Source organism: Mustelus asterias, chromosome 26 (genome assembly GCF_964213995.1).
Source record: "Mustelus asterias chromosome 26, sMusAst1.hap1.1, whole genome shotgun sequence".
In the NCBI taxonomy this organism is placed as follows: domain Eukaryota; kingdom Metazoa; phylum Chordata; class Chondrichthyes; order Carcharhiniformes; family Triakidae; genus Mustelus; species Mustelus asterias.
Window position 1 is genome coordinate 45,003,075 of NC_135826.1, and position 16,401 is coordinate 45,019,475.

At 47.4% G+C, this 16,401-nt stretch overlaps 1 protein-coding gene across 1 annotated transcript in view; it reads right to left on the reverse strand.

Annotated features, from left to right (window-relative positions):
* LOC144479714 (rho guanine nucleotide exchange factor 18-like) overlaps positions 1-16,401 on the reverse strand; it is a 230,273-nt gene that overhangs the window by 40,770 nt on the left and 173,102 nt on the right. Inside the window, exon 12 of the mRNA XM_078198744.1 lies at positions 5-72. Coding sequence (XP_078054870.1) covers positions 5-72 — 68 coding nt within the window. The remainder of the gene's footprint in view (positions 1-4; positions 73-16,401) is intronic.

Here is a 16,401-nt window from a genome sequence, read left to right on the forward strand (position 1 = left end):
TAACCTTGCCCTTGGGAGTGGTGCATTCAGCTAGAAGTGCCCTGCAATTCTTGTGTACATTCACTGCACAGTCTGCAAAGAAACACACAAATGTCAATAGAATTGATCCCATCTTAATCAGCTTGTGCACTGATAACAACTATTTCAAATGGTACTTACGGGCAATGTATATTAAAGGTAAAACAGTATTACTGAGCATAGATCATAGAGCACCCATCACAAAACAGCACATCTGAAGAGTTTTCTCCTCGCCACCCCTCCTGGAGAGTGAGCATCAGCAGGTGATTGGAAAATGTGAGCAGCACGGTGGCAAGCACTGCTGCTTCACAGCCATGATGTGGCGATGCCGGCGTTGGACTGGGGTAAGCACAGTAAGAAGTCTCATAAAACCAAGCTGAAGTCCAACAGGTTTATTTGGTAGCACAAGCTTTCGGAGCACTGCCCCTTCATCAGGTGTGAACACAATTCCCACTCACCTGATGAAGGGGCAGTGCTTCGAAAGCTTGTGCTACCAAATAAATCTGTTGGACTTTAACCTGGTGTTGTGAGACTTCTTACTGTGCCTCACAGCGCCAGGGACCCAGGTTCAATTCCTGGCTCGGGTCACTGTCTGTGTGGAGTTTGCACATTCTCCTAGTGTCTGTGTGGGTTTCCTCCGGATGCTCCAGTTTCTTCCCACAGTCCAAAGATGTGTGGGTTAAGTGGATTGGCCATGCTAAATTGCCCCTTAATGTCAGGGGATTAGCAGGGTAAGTGTGTGGGGTTACAAGGATAGGGTGGGATTGCTGTTGGCGCAGGCTCAATGGGCCAAATGGCCTTCTTCTGTACTGTAGGGATTCTATCAAGTGGGACAGGGAGCACTTTATCCACCAGGAATGAGGGATCATGAGCAGCAACAGGAACCCTGGAGCTTTAACTCCCCATTTCCAGGGGCAGAGGTGGCAAAGTACAGTGCCTGTCCTGCCAGCCTGGCGGAGAACAGGGATAAAACCTGGCACCTTCCTGACCTGTCGAACTGTAATCTGTGCCACCTCTTTCCCAGCCCTTCCATATGGCACATCTAGCCAGTCATCAAGCCAGTGTATGGCTCAAAGATAGAAAAGACTTAATACTTCACATCAGCAATAAAAATAATGATGTTCTATTAACACACATCTGTACATAGCTGGATGTTCCAAGCAAGTGGCCACAGGCTCAGTAAACACACGCATCTTGCTTAGTCATTCAACTCAATTCCTTGAATGCTCCACATACCACACAGAGTTACGGGCAGGAGAGAGATGGGCGGGAACATCCTCACAGAAGCAAGTTTAAGCGTGCGTCTAGTGCTTGGTTCACCTACCAACAAATAATCAGTAATAAATTCCCAACAGATTGCAGTTAAATACCAAAGAACGAAGCAGCCAGGATTAAAAGTTTAATAAGAATTGATGGTGCATGGTTAGAGTGAATAGGGCATTTGATTGCAGAGGGTGGGATATTATTTACAATAATGCCAAGAGATCTCACTTGTCTGACCATTCTGTCCTCGGTAAGAAGTCTCACAACACCAGGTTAAAGTCCAACAGGTTTATTTGGTATCAAATACCATAAGCTTTCGGAGCACTGCTCCTTCGTCAGATTCCACTCCATCTGACGAAGGAGCAGTGCTCCGAAAGTTTATGGTATTTGCTACCAAATAAACCTGTCGGACTTTAACCTGGTGTTGTGAAACTTCTTACTGTGTTCACCCCAGTCCAACGCCGGCATCTCCACATCATTCTGTCCTGCCCAGTTCACCTCACATTGCACTGCCAGTGGGATCCCCTTTGATACCACTAACGGTTTCCAAGCCTGGACTTCATCACTATTTCTTGGCCAGGAATGTGCAACCACCTTTCAGTCAGCATGAACCAAGCAAAATGCCTGGGTCAGAAAGCAGTGGTCAAAATGGAATTTGCCTCCACGATGAGAGAGATAGTGAACCCCAACAGCATTATCAAAAAAACCTGCTTTATAACTCTGTAGACAATATCGAACAAAGAATTACTGCTGTAGTTTTTGCGAGGACAACACTATTCAGCTTAGGCTAGGTAGTCACACGAGGTTATGGATTTAAGCCCCACTTAAGTACGTAAGCTGGGTTGACATCGCAACGTAATATAGAGGGAGCGCTGCATTTTCAAAGATGCTGCTATTTTGGGTTAGACAGGACCCCCAAGAGCACCTGCTCAGATGGAGATAAATTAGGGTGACACGGTGGCAAGCACTGCTGCCTCACAGCACCAGGGACCCAGGTACGATTCCCAGCCTGGGTCACCATCTGTGCGGAATCTGCACATTCTCCCCGTGTCTGTGTGGGTTTCCTCCAGGTGCTCCGGTTTCCTTCCACAGTCCAAAATACGTGCTGGTTAGGGTGCATTGGCCATGCTAAATTCTCCCTGTGTGCCCAAACAGGCACCAGAGCGTGGCGGCGAGGGGATTTTCACAGCAACTTCATTGCAGTGTTAAGGTAAGCCTACTTGTGACAATAAATAAGTAAACTAAGATCTTATTCAAAGCATTACTCAAAGAGGAATAGGGAACACACTGTGCCCGGGTCAGAATTCCACCTTCAGTAACAAACAAACCAGTCACGCGTCTCATTTTGTACCTGTGTGCAAACTGACTGCGGGCATTGCCTACCATACAGTGACTGCATATTAAAAATAATTCACAAGCTATAAAAGGCTTGGAGAGGATGCTGTTTATAAACTCAAGAAACTTCTTACTCAATCTTAGCAAACAAAAATCTAAAAGTGTACTTTGAGCCTGTTGATCTTCCATTTAAATGGTTTATTGCTGATATACTGAGCTCCAAAGGAGTTTTAATGCATCTTAGAACTGAAAGTACCAAGCGTCGCCAAAAGCAAAACACGATAATGCTGCAGAAGTAAATATTTAGTTAAATCATTGGCTGCTCTCAGCGCTCTGTCGTTTCACGGAAAGGTATTCCCAGCTCACACTACAGAAGAGGCACGGTAGCACAGTGGTTAGCACTGCTGCTTCACAGCTCCAGGGACCTGGGTTCGATTCCCGGCTTGGGTCACTGTCTGTGTGGAGTTTGCACATTCTCCTCGTGTCTGCGTGGGTTTCCTCCGGGTGCTCCGGTTTCCTCCCACAGTCCAAAGATGTGCGGGTTAGGTTGATTGGCCAAGCTAAAAAAAAATTGCCCCTTAGTGTCCTGGGATGCGTAGGTTAGAGGGATTAGTGGGTAAATATGTGGGGGTAGGGCCTGGGTGGGATTGTGGTCGGTGCAGACTCGATGGGCCGAATGGCCTCTTTCTGTGCTGTAGGGGTTCTAAGATTCTAAGATCATTATTCTGTCCTAGTACTAGCACAGAGTGTTTGCAAATGGAGGCGATTGCAGTAACACTAAACTTCAAACTGTGTTTACATGGCACTCCTGTTAAAAAGGTTAAAGGCCAGGATCAGACTTCAGACAGAGTTCAAGCAGTATTATAATGGACAAATATCAGAACCTAACGCTGCATTAACAGATATAATAAAACAATGAATTATAATGTGATCATTTCTAAACCTCCCCCCCCCCACCAAATCAGCTTTTTGGATTTGTTTACAGGATGTGGGCGCCATTGGCTAAGCCAGCATTTATTGACCCATCTCCTATTGCCCTAGAGAAGGTGGTGTTGAGCTGCCTACTTGTACCACTGCAGTCCATATGGTGTAGGCACGCCTACAGTGCTGTTAGGAAGGGAGCTACAAGATTTTGACCCATCGACAGTAAAGGAACGATCATAAGTTCCACGTCAGGATGGTGTGAGGCTTGGAGGGGAACTTGCATGGTGGCGTTCCCATGCATCTGCTCCCTTGTCCTACTAGGTGCTAAGAGATCTCAGGTTTAGAAGGCACTGTGGAAGGAGTCTTGCTGCAGTGCATCTTGTAGATGGCACATACTGCTGCCACTGTGCGTCAGTGGTGGAGGGAGCAAATGTTTATGGTGGTGGATATGTCCTGGATGGTGTTGAGCTTCTAGAGTGTTGTTGGAGCTGCACTTACCCAAGCAGGTCCAGAGTACTCCATTACACTCCTGACTTGTGCTTTGTAGATGGTGGACAGGGTTTGGGCAAGTTCTTCTTCATTGGGATGTGGTTAGACAGCAGGCTTCAGGAGGTTACCAAACAGGAGGAGAGAGACTGTGGATGAAGTGAGGGCTAACTCTTCTTGCAGGTATCATGCTCAGTAGGCAACTTTCCTGAAACTCAAGGCAGAAGGTCGAGAACTCATGCCCTACCTAATGACTTGAGCTTTTAACTTAAGCTGACACTCCAGAGCAGTGCCACACTGTCAGTGGAGCAGTTACATGAATGGGACATTAAACCAAGGCTCCATGCACCACACAATTGCATCTCAGGGTTGAACAGCTGCAACATCTCTACGTCCATTGAATCACAGAACCCATGCAGTGCAGAAGGAAGCATTCAGCCCATTGAGTCTGCACCAACTCTCCACAGGGGCATCTTACCCAGTGCAAACTCCACACCAAGTCATCCAAGGCCAGAATCGAACCTGGGTCCCTGCCGCTGTGAGGCAGCAGTGCTAACCGCTGTGCCATCGTGTCGCCCAGCAACTAGAAACGACTGACTGTATTCAAGGCCGAGATGGACAGATATTTGGTGTCTCAGAGAATCGAGTCATGGGGAGTAGACAGGAAAGTGGAGTTGAGGGAACAGACCAGCCATGATTGTACTGAACAGTTGAGCAGGTTCGAGGGGGCCGAATAACTGACTCCTGCTACTATTTCTTGCATCATCATGTGAAGTGATAATCTTCACATATAACTGCCTGTATGACAATTTAGAAAAACAGAAAAGTGGATGTTTTAAAGGGAGCAGGGAATTGGCACAACTCCAAGCTCTGGAAATCATGGCAGACAGGATTCTAAAGTGGGATATGTGCAGTAACAGCGAACACCCAACAGAAAAAGGTGCCCAAGAGAAATAGCAACAGATGATTAATTTAACAGCAGTGTTATTGCTACACGCATGCCAATGCTGCAGAATAGTTATATGCAGTCAATAGTCCATTACAGTCGCACACATGCATTATTTCTGAAACTGTACATTCCACTTCAACACTCTCTGACAATCTTAGTATAACCAAGTGACTTGTAAGACTGCTTTAAAGGGCAACTATTTAGGCATGGGATTGGAGTCACATACAGGCCCAGTCTGTCAAGGACAGGAGGTTAAGCAGTCAAGCTTCAACAACAGTCGAACAGATTCATCTTCATTTCTGCCAAACTAGGTTTTGATTTCCAGAATTAAAAGATGATAAACTCACATTTTGCCATGGTAGGATTTGAACGTGCTCTCTGGATGACGAGACCAGTATCATGACCACTACACCACCATAACTGCTGCATTCCCAGATGTTAAGTTTGTTGCACAGAATATTTCTCCCCTTCCTGCTCACAACAGCAAGGTTTCACTTGTACCTATTCTTCCATCCTTGCTGAGTTATTAAATTTAGCCACATCATTGGCAACACAAAGGTTCAGACTTTAAATGTCTGAGGTGCTGCCCCAAAACAGCTCACCAGGTCTCTCACTCCAGACACAAAAGGGACCCAATAAAGGAGGCAAAACCAAAGTACTTTCCGTCTACCCCCAAATTCTGTTTAAATATTCTTAAAGCTACTGGGCCCAGGTAGGTGATTGGAAGTCTGGCCCCCTGGGGATTTGGCTGGGTTAATTGCTCGAGGAACACATAACAGGGGGCAGCCTCTAAGCCTATTCCACCAGTCAAAGACATCATGGTTGGATCTGTGACCCAACTCCAGGGCCAGGATTTTATGACCTCGCTCAAAGCTCGTAAAATCCCGCCCGAGGCCAACGGAGAATTCTGTTCTGCGAGCCTCGCCCGCCCCAATTCCGGGGCAGGCGTGCCAGCAAAATTCTGGCCCATCATTCATCTTTGCCCCATCTCTTTTAATACCTTTGATGAACAAAAATCAGTCACAGGTTTAGAGGTAACAATTGATCTAGCATCAACTGCCATTTGCAGAAGACTATTCCACCCTTCTGTACTTGGAAGTGTTTCCTAATTTCACTCCTGAATGGTCCAGCTCTAATTTTTAGATTAAGCCCTTCAGTCCCAGTCAGAAGGAACCATTTCTCTCTACCTGTCCACCTTCTTGAAAACGTCAATCAAATCACCCCTTAATCTTCCAAATTCCCAGCTGAGATTTTCTAACTGAAGAGGCAGCAGATTAATATATTTGATAAAATAACAAAGCAACATTACACAGCATTCTAACCCTTAATCGTCCTCTCCCCAAATTGGATTGACAAAGGTCAAGGAGACACATACCAGCCATTGCTATATTCTGTATTACACCATGATAGACCACACAGTAAGACAACTTGACTACAATTGGGAATCTCTTTTGTATGTGAAGTGCACTTCAAGCAAGTGACCGAGACACCCTGCTTAAAAGTGTTCAGTCAAGCTGTCAGTACAATGACTGCCGGATGAATCAGTGATGTATTCCAAATACTGTTTGCATAGCCTCCCGAGTATCAGAGAGCCTTTCCTACGCAAATGAACATTACTCAATAGATTGCGTTCTTCAGTACAACAGACAAGCAAAAACTTTCATTAAAATATGTTTAACTCGTGCTTAGCAACCAGGAGTCTTTGAGACAGTGACTTTATAATTCCGGCAGCATTTGTCACCAGGATGCCACTAAGATCAACTGTCAGGTTCGTGAAATATTCACACTGTGCCCAATTGTACAGTGAAACATACCCAATTATAGGTCCTGTCCTTCAAAACTTAAGGTGTGCCTGGAGACAGTACCCCGAGCAGTAACACCAAGTCTGCTGCTGCCAATAGGGGCAAAGCGCATTTGACATTGGCTTGCTTGGAGAAGAAAATCCTGCAAGTATTAAGACTTTCCCAAAAAAAAACTGATTTAATTCTCCACGATCCCCTACAAATGCAAGCAGAATCATGGGGAACACCATGCAAATATTCATAATGATTGGAGAAGGCGACTGCATGTAGTTACACTCTCAGGGACAATATCCTGCTCACCTCACTTTTAGATAGGTCCTGAAGATAATGAAACTCTATCTGGGACCCTCTGTGGAAATTGGAAAACCAGCTAATACAACAGTATCAGCTATCCAAAAGGAAGCAGCGCTCTGATTGCAGAAACAGTTATGTTTGAAAATCAATGAATGTGAAAATCTGATGACTCACAGGGACCTCCTCACCGACGATAATTAGTCCTGGGTTCTCAGTTAGAAAACCTAACTGCTTAAGTTTGATCTTTTCCTTCTTCCAGTATTAGTACAAGAACAGGATGTATAAAATTGAAAAGCAATCTGGACAGCCCAGAGGAACATAGACTCAGAAACAGGACTAGGCCATTTGACTCTTCGAGTCTGCTCCACTAGTCAATAAGATCATGGCTGATCTGGTTTTGTGATCTCAGCTCCACTTTCCTGTCTGCCCCCCCACCCCCCACTCCCCTTAGCCCTCGACTCCCTTGTTGTTCAAAAACCTGTCCATTTCAGCATTGATTGGATTCAAAGACTCAGCTTCTATTACTTTCTGGAAGGATGGGGTTGGGGTAGAAAGGAGAGAAGTGCAAACGCCAACAACCTTTTGAACAAAAAACAAAGAAAAGTCCAGCACAGGAACAGGCCCTTCGGCCCTCCAAGCCCGTGCCGATCATGGTGCCCTAAACTAAAAAAAATCTTCTGCCCTTACTCAGACTCTCTCTCCCTATCCATGTACCCATCCAGATGCCTCTTAGATGTTGCTAATGTGTCCGCTTCCACCACCTCCCCTGGCAGCGCGTTCCAGGCACCCACCACTCTCTGCGTGAAAACCTTCCCCCGCACATCTCCCTCTAACTTTCCTCCTCTCACTTTGAACCTGTGGCCCCCTTGTAATGACATTTCCACCCTGGGGAAAAAGCCTCCAATTATCCACCCTGTCTATGCCTCTAATAATTTTGTAGACCTCTATCAGGTCTCCCCTCCAGCCTCCATCTTTCCAGTGAAAACAATCCTAGTTTATTCAATCTCTCCTCTTAGCCAACACCCTCGAGACCAGGCAACATCCGCTGAACCTTCTTTACACTCCATGTCCTTCTGGTAGTGTGGTGACCAGAACTGCACGCAATACTCCAAATACAGCCTCACCAAGGTTTTATATTGCTGCAACATGATTTGCCAACTTTTGTACTCAATGCCCCGGCCGATGAAGGCAAGCATACCCATATTCCCTCTTAATTACTTTGGCCATCTGTGTTGCCACTTTTAGGGAACTGTGGACCTGCACGCCCAGATCCCTCTGTATGTTAATGTTCCTAAGGGTTCTGCCATTTACAATATAATTCACACCTAAATTTGATCCTCCAAAATGCATCATCTTGCATTTGTCCGGATTAAACTCCATCTGTTATTTCTGTGCCCAAGTCTCCAAACTATCTATATCCTGTATTTGGGAGCAATAAATTCTCCTTATTCCATTCTTAAAAAAGGGAGACATCTATTTTTAAATTGTGCCTGCTAGTTTTAATCTCCCCCACAACAGGAAACATCCTCCAGGTACCCACCCTATCAAGGCCCCTCAGGATTTTATATATTTCAGTAAAATCACCCCTCATTCTTCTAAACTCCAATGGGTATAGGCCTAACAAGTTCAATCTTTCTTCATAAGATAAGCTCTTCAACCCAGGAATAAGTCGAGTGAACTTTCTCTGAACAGCATCCAAAGCAATTGTATCATTTTTTAAAATAAGGAGTCCAAAACTACTCTCACTACTCCAGATACGGTCTCACCAAAGCCCTCTAAGCTGCAGTAAAACTTCCCCCATTTTTTATATTCCATTCCTTGTGCAATAAATACCAACATTCCATTTGCTTTACTCATCACTTGCTGTACCTGCATACTAATTTCAAGTGATTCATGTACCAGGACACCTTAATCCCTTGGTACCATTGGATTCTGTAATCTTTTTTCATTTAAATAGTATACTGCTATTCTATTATTCCCCGATGAATGTTGTTGGTTCTGTATCTTTGGTGAAGGGGAGTATTAAAACATTTCTGGGTCCTGGGAGCTGCTTCTGGAGGCAGGATGAAACATAGAAACATAGATGGCGGAGCAGGAGGAGGCCATTCGGCCCTTCGAGCCTGCTCCGCCATCCATCACGATCATGATTGATCATCCAACTCAATAACCTGATCCTGCTTTCTCCCCATAACCTTTGATTCCATTCGCCCCAAGTGCTATATCCAGTCGCCTCTTGAATACATTCAATGTTTTGGCATCAACTACTTCCTGTGCTAATGAATTCCACAGGCTCACCACTCTTTGGGTGAAGAAATGTCTCCTCACCTCCGTCCTAAATGGCCTACCCCGAATCCTCAGTCTGTGACCCCTGGTTCTGACACCCCCACCATCGGGAACATCCTCCCTGCATCTACCCTGTCTAGTCCTGTTAGAATTTTATAAGTCCCTATGAGATCCCCCCTCATTCGTCTGAACTCCAGCGAAAACAATCCTAAACTAGTCAATCACTCCTCATGCACCAACCCTCCATCCTCGGAATCTAAACAGAGTCCAAGGCTGCATTTATCATTCCTTTTCACTCCAGCTAGGATGGAGTTGGTGCAGCAGATCGCAGACTGCATTCCACAAGGTCTCCCGGACACCCAAATAATCAGAACTCAAAAGTCCCTGGAGATTACTCAAGGAGAACACTGGGACAACAAACATCTTTCACTGCATGCTGCTTGTGGACACTACTCTCCTCCAGGGCAGCTTCCGAGACCAGAGGAGATAGAATGAAAACACTGTCCCTCTCAACAGTTTACAGCATGTCTTTAATCTAGCATCTTAACGCTAGGAAAAGAGGCACCAACTCTATGATGCACCACAAGATGAACAGCTATTTCTGCCCACAGCAAGCATTAAAGCACCTTCTGCAAAACTCTCTGAAGTATTGTTGGAACGCTTGCAATGGAGCTGCCTTTTAACACCAGCTGGTAACTGTGCTCAGTGTTCGCATTTCCTACTCAAATCAAACATCAATTAACCAGATGTCTACTGATTGCCTATTATTAACATAGCGCTGTATTATTTGATACTCCCTCAAAGTCACTGTGCGGAATGTGAACCTACAGGAGGTTGCCCAATAAATATTGTCATCGCCCCCTGAGAGTAAAGCACTGGGCTGCAGTACCATCTAAATACCTAGTGAAGGAAATAGGCTCCATGCTGAGGAAGAGCAGGGCAGCACGTTGGCACAGTGATTAGCACTGCTGCCTCACAGCGCAGGGACCCTGATTCGATTCCCGGCTTGGGTCACTAATAAATAAACTTTTAAAACTTTTTAGCTGAGAGTAAAAGACAAAAGGGAGAAACTCTGATAGATTAGGCTGTAAAAACATTTTTTACTGGCATTCTGGGGTTTCATCACAAGAAGTGTAGAATATAAAAAAACAATAGTCAATGAACCTACTGAACTGTAATGAACTATAACACATTACATAAAACTAGAGGACTTTGGGTTCCATTCTGTAACAAAGATATTGAAGGTAAATGAACATTCACAGCACAAGTATTTCCTCCCACCACATCAAAGAGACAGCTTGTATTTATATAGCACCCTTGATGTCCCCAGGGTGCTTCCCAGGAGCGATGACAAACTAATTTTGACACCGAACCACAGGAGGAGATACGAGGGAGGATCATGTTTAACTAACTTGTGAGGTAACACAGAGGGCTGATGAGGATAATGCTGTTGGTGTGATGCATTTGATGAAGTGATACACGACCCTGTGAGCAAAGTTCAAGCTCGCGGAATCAGAGCGACAACTTGGACACGAAGCTGGCCGAGTGACAGAAAAACAGAGTTGTTTTTCAGACTGGGGGGGGGGGGGGGGGGGGGGGGGAATGGTGTCCCCCAGGGATCACTGTTAGAACCGCAGCTCTTCCTGATGTACATAAATTGGCACAACTTCAAAAGTTGCAAGTGCCACGAAATTTGGAAATAGTGAACTGCGAGGAGGATAGTGTAGAACTTCGAAAGGATGTGGACAGGTTTTGTGGGGTGGGCAGACAAGTGGCAGATAAAATTTAATGCTAAGAAGTGCAAAGTGATTCATTTTGGAAGGAAGATAGTGGAAAGACAAAAATAAAATAAAGGGTATATTTCTAAAAAGGACGCAGATGCAGAGGGACCTTGGATGTAGATGTGCATAAATCATTGAAAGTGGCAGACGGATTGAGAGCAGTTAATACAGCATGCAACATCCTTGGTGAGGGCATAGAGTACAAAAGCAAGGCAGTTACGTTAAACTTGTGTGAAACACTGCACCCAGTTCTGAGTTACACAGTTTAGGAAGGACGTGATGGAAGTAGAGAGGATACAGAAAAGCATTCACACAAATGGCTCAGTAATGTGGATAGAATGAAGTTGTTGGGACTGTTCTCCCCAGAGAAAGTTAAGAGATTTGATAGAGGCATTCAAAATCATGATGGGTCTGGACAAAGTAGATTGGTGGAGGTATCAAGACCCAGAGGGCACAGATTTAAGGCGATTGGCAAAATAAGCAATGGCAACAGGAGGAAAACCTTTTTCATGCAGCGAAGCGATTAGGATCTGGAACACGTTGCCCATGAGTGTGGTGGAGGCAGGACCAACGGAGGCACTAAAAAAGGAGAATTCGTCATCTGAAGTGTAGGATCGCCTGCACTTGGTTGAGGTCATTAGGTTACGCTGAGGCTTCATGTGTTTCATATGAAGCAATTTTTAAAAGCGGCATCTCAGCCTTTTGGCTAAGATGCAAATGAGCTCAAGTCTTGGAGGAGGATCCTCCCCCTTCTCCAATCAGCTTGACTCATGTAGATCAGGCCCAGGACAGGGTGGTTTTGGTCTCCCGTCCTGTCTTGTCAGCCTGGATCTGAAAAATTGGATTTGATTTGATTGAATTGGAAAAGTATTAAAAAAAAGAAAAAATGCAGGGCAACAGGGAAAAGCCAGGGGGTGCACAAGGTGAACGGTTTCTCCAGAGAGCTAGAAATGGCAAGACAGACTGAATAGCCTTCCTCTGTGTTGTAAGAATGCTTTGATTCTAAGATCTAAAGCTTGGTCAGTGAGGTAGGTCTTAAGGGGAGTCTTAAAAGGGAGGGGGAGTACAGGGGTTGATAGGTATAAAGAGGGATTTCCAGGGGCTTGACGGCAGCATGCACAACTACCAATGGTGAAGCAAGTAAAATCAGAGATACACAAGGAGTCAGAGCTGGAGGAGCATAATGTTGGTGGGTTGTAGGGCCAGAGGAGATTCCAAGGATAGGGAAGGGTGAGGCCATGGAGAGATTTGAAAGCAAACATGATTTATTTTTTAAAATGGCCATACTTAACTATCAGTGTAGGTCAGTGAACACGGGAGTAATGGGTGAACTGGACTCAGTGCAAGTTAAGACTTAGGCAGTAGAACTTTGGATGACCAATGGAGGTTCGAATGTGGAAAGGCAGCAAGGAGTTTGTTCGAATAGTCAAGTCCAGATGTAGCAAAGGCACGAATGAGGCTTTCAGCAAACGATGAGCTGAAGCAAAGGGCAAAGGAACAGTCAGGTAGAAGTAGGCAGCAGTCTTAGTGTTGGCGAGTGATGGGGTTGCTGATTTCAGTCGAAGCTGGAGTTGGGGGTTCGGCTGAGCTACAACTAGATTCAGTGCCAGAGCGTCACAAAACCACCCAAGTTATTAGCTCTTTGAATCGATATTCCACAGGGAAAGCGTGTGGACATAATCAGGTTGTTGGCATTCATTCCTGGTGCTGGACTGAATCTCTGCAAGGTTCAGCATCTTCAGTGTAAAGAGGATGAGAGCCACATGAAGAAATAGAAAAAGAGCAAGATTTTACCTTCAAAGGAAATGCTATGTCTTTAAAATAAAACACCACTCACCTCCTTCCCAAAGCCCGTGATTCATGCTGGGATAGTCTTTCAAGGATGGAAGATAAACAAACAAGAGGTATACAAATGTCAAGCAATATCTGACAAGAGTAACTGCTCTCTAATGACTTCAGCCAAGAGAACAATATGTACAGCTAACCTCAGCCAGCTGAGGCCAGATTAAAGCTCAACAGGAGTGAATCTTTATTCCTCAGCAAGTGTCTTTATGGTTATAAGGATTACTAAAGCGACCCCAAAAACAATTAACATTTTCCTTAATGAACGGATGCTGTACTCTTCCTCCAAGGTAACCATTGACATGCAAAGAGCATTGTGAGCAAACTTCGCCAACATAAGCAGTGATCAGCGTGAAGGGGTGCGAGGGGTTTAAAGTTAAGGGGAGTGCAGTGGGAAGGTTAAACTCTCTCACTAGTCCCCGAGGTCTCAATCCACAACTTCTTTGGATGCAATGCCAAAATAAACCTGGGTCACCTGGACAGTGCAGGTCGTATTGAATACTTGTGCAATACGCACTGGATTGGAGGATACCTTTAATATATGGATGGACTAGTATTCGTCTTAATTAGCATAGTGGGACCAGGAAAAAACATGTTGAAGCCTGTGTATTACAAGGTTTCCCACAGCAGTTTCCATTCGCAATTCCTTATTCCTCCAGTCAAACTTCTTCCATCACAAGCAAGTGACCAGTGCTGCCCCCAGTGTCACACAGCGAGACACCAGTGCTGCCCCCAGTGTCACACAGCGAGACACCAGTGCTGCCCCCAGTGTCACACAGCGAGACACCAGTGCTGCCCCCAGTGTCACACAGCGAGACACCAGTGTTGCACCCAGTGTCACACAGCGAGACACCAGTGCTGCACCCACAGTGTCACACAACGAGACACCAGTGCTGCCCCCAGTGTCACACAGCGAGAGACCAGTGCTGCCCCGTGTCACACAGCGAGACACCAGTGTTGCACCCAGTGTCACACAGCGAGACACCAGTGTTGCACCCAGTGTCACACAGCGAGACACCAGTGTTGCACCCAGTGTCACACAGCGAGACACCAGTGTTGCACCCACAGTGTCACACAGCGAGACACCAGTGCTGCCCCCACAGTGTCACACAGCGAGACACCAGTGTTGCACCCAGTGTCACACAGCGAGACACAAGTGTTGCACCCAGTGTCACACCAGTGTTGCACCCAGTGTCACACCAGTGTTGCACCCAGTGTCACACCAGTGTTGCACCCAGTGTCACACCAGTGTTGCACCCAGTGTCACACCAGTGTTGCACCCAGTGTCACACCAGTGTTGCACCCAGTGTCACACAGCGAGAGACCAGTGTTGCACCCACAGTGTCACACAGCGAGACACCAGTGCTGCCCCCAGTGTCACACAGCGAGACACCAGTGTTGCACCCAGTGTCACACCAGTGTTGCACCCAGTGTCACACAGCGAGACACCAGTGTTGCACCCAGTGTCACACAGCGAGACACCAGTGCTGCCCCCAGTGTCACACAATGAGACCAGTGCTGCACCCAGTGTCACACAGCGAGACACCAGTGCTGCCCCCAGTGTCACACAGCGAGACACCAGTGCTGCCCCCAGTGTCACAGAGCGAGACACCAGTGTTGCACCCAGTGTCACACAGCGAGACACCAGTGTTGCACCCAGTGTCACACAGCGAGACACCAGTGTTGCACCCAGTGTCACACAGCGAGACACCAGTGTTGCACCCAGTGTCACACAGCGAGACACCAGTGTTGCACCCAGTGTCACACAGCGAGACACCAGTGTTGCACCCAGTGTCACACAGCGAGAGACCAGTGTTGCACCCAGTGTCACACAGCGAGACACCAGTGTTGCACCCAGTGTCACACAGCGAGACACCAGTGTTGCACCCAGTGTCACACAGCGAGAGACCAGTGCTGCCCCCAGTGTCACAGAGCGAGACACCAGTGTTGCACCCAGTGTCACACAGCGAGAGACCAGTGCTGCCTGCCCCCAGTGTCACACAGCGAGAGACCAGTGCTGCCCCCAGTGTCACACAGCGAGACACCAGTGTTGCACCCAGTGTCACACAGCGAGACACCAGTGTTGCACCCACAGTGTCACACAGCGAGACACCAGTGCTGCCCCCAGTGTCACACAGCGAGACCAGTGCTGCACCCAGTGTCACACAGCGAGAGACCAGTGTTGCACCCAGTGTCACACAACGAGACCAGTGCTGCCCCCAGTGTCACACAACGAGACACCAGTGCTGCCCCCAGTGTCACACAACGAGACCAGTGCTGCCCCCAGTGTCACACAGCGAGAGACCAGTGTTGCACCCACAGTGTCACACAGCGAGAGACCAGTGTTGCACCCAGTGTCACACAGCGAGAGACCAGTGTTGCACCCAGTGTCACACAGCGAGAGACCAGTGTTGCACCCAGTGTCACACAGCGAGAGACCAGTGCTGCACCCAGGGTCACACAGCGAGACACCAGTGCTGTCCCCAGTGTCACACAGCGAGACACCAGTGTTGCACCCAGTGTCACACAGCGAGACACCAGTGTTGCACCCACAGTGTCACACAGCGAGAGACCAGTGCTGCACCCAGTTTCACACAGCGAGACACCAGTGCTGCCCCCAGTGTCACACAGCGAGAGACCAGTGCTGCACCCAGTGTCACACAGCGAGACACCAGTGTTGCACCCAGTGTCACACTGCGAGAGACCAGTGCTGCCCCGTGTCACACAGCGAGACACCAGTGTTGCACCCAGTGTCACACAGCGAGACACCAGTGTTGCACCCAGTGTCACACAGTGAGACACCAGTGCTGCGCCCAGTGTCACACAGCGAGAGACCAGTGCTGCCCCCAGTGTCACACAGCGAGAGACCAGTGCTGCACCCAGTGTCACACAGCGAGACACCAGTGTTGCACCCAGTGTCACACAGCGAGAGACCAGTGCTGCACCCAGTGTCACACAGCGAGACACCAGTGTTGCACCCAGTGTCACACAGCGAGAGACCAGTGTTGCACCCAGTGTCACACAGCGAGACACCAGTGCTGCACCCAGTGTCACACAGCGAGACACCAGTGTTGCACCCAGTGTCACACAGCGAGAGACCAGTGCTGCACCCAGTGTCACACAGCGAGACACCAGTGTTGCACCCAGTGTCACACAGCGAGAGACCAGTGCTGCACCCAGTGTCACACAGCGAGACACCAGTGTTGCCCCCAGTGTCACACAGCGAGACACCAGTGTTGCCCCCAGTGTCACACAGTGAGACACCAGTGCTGCCCCCAGTGTCACACAGCGAGAGACCAGTGTTGCACCCAGTGTCACACAGTGAGACACCAGTGTTGCACCCAGTGTCACACAGCGAGAGACCAGTGCTGCACCCAGTGTCACACAGCGAGACACCAGTGTTGCACCCAGTGTCACACAGCGA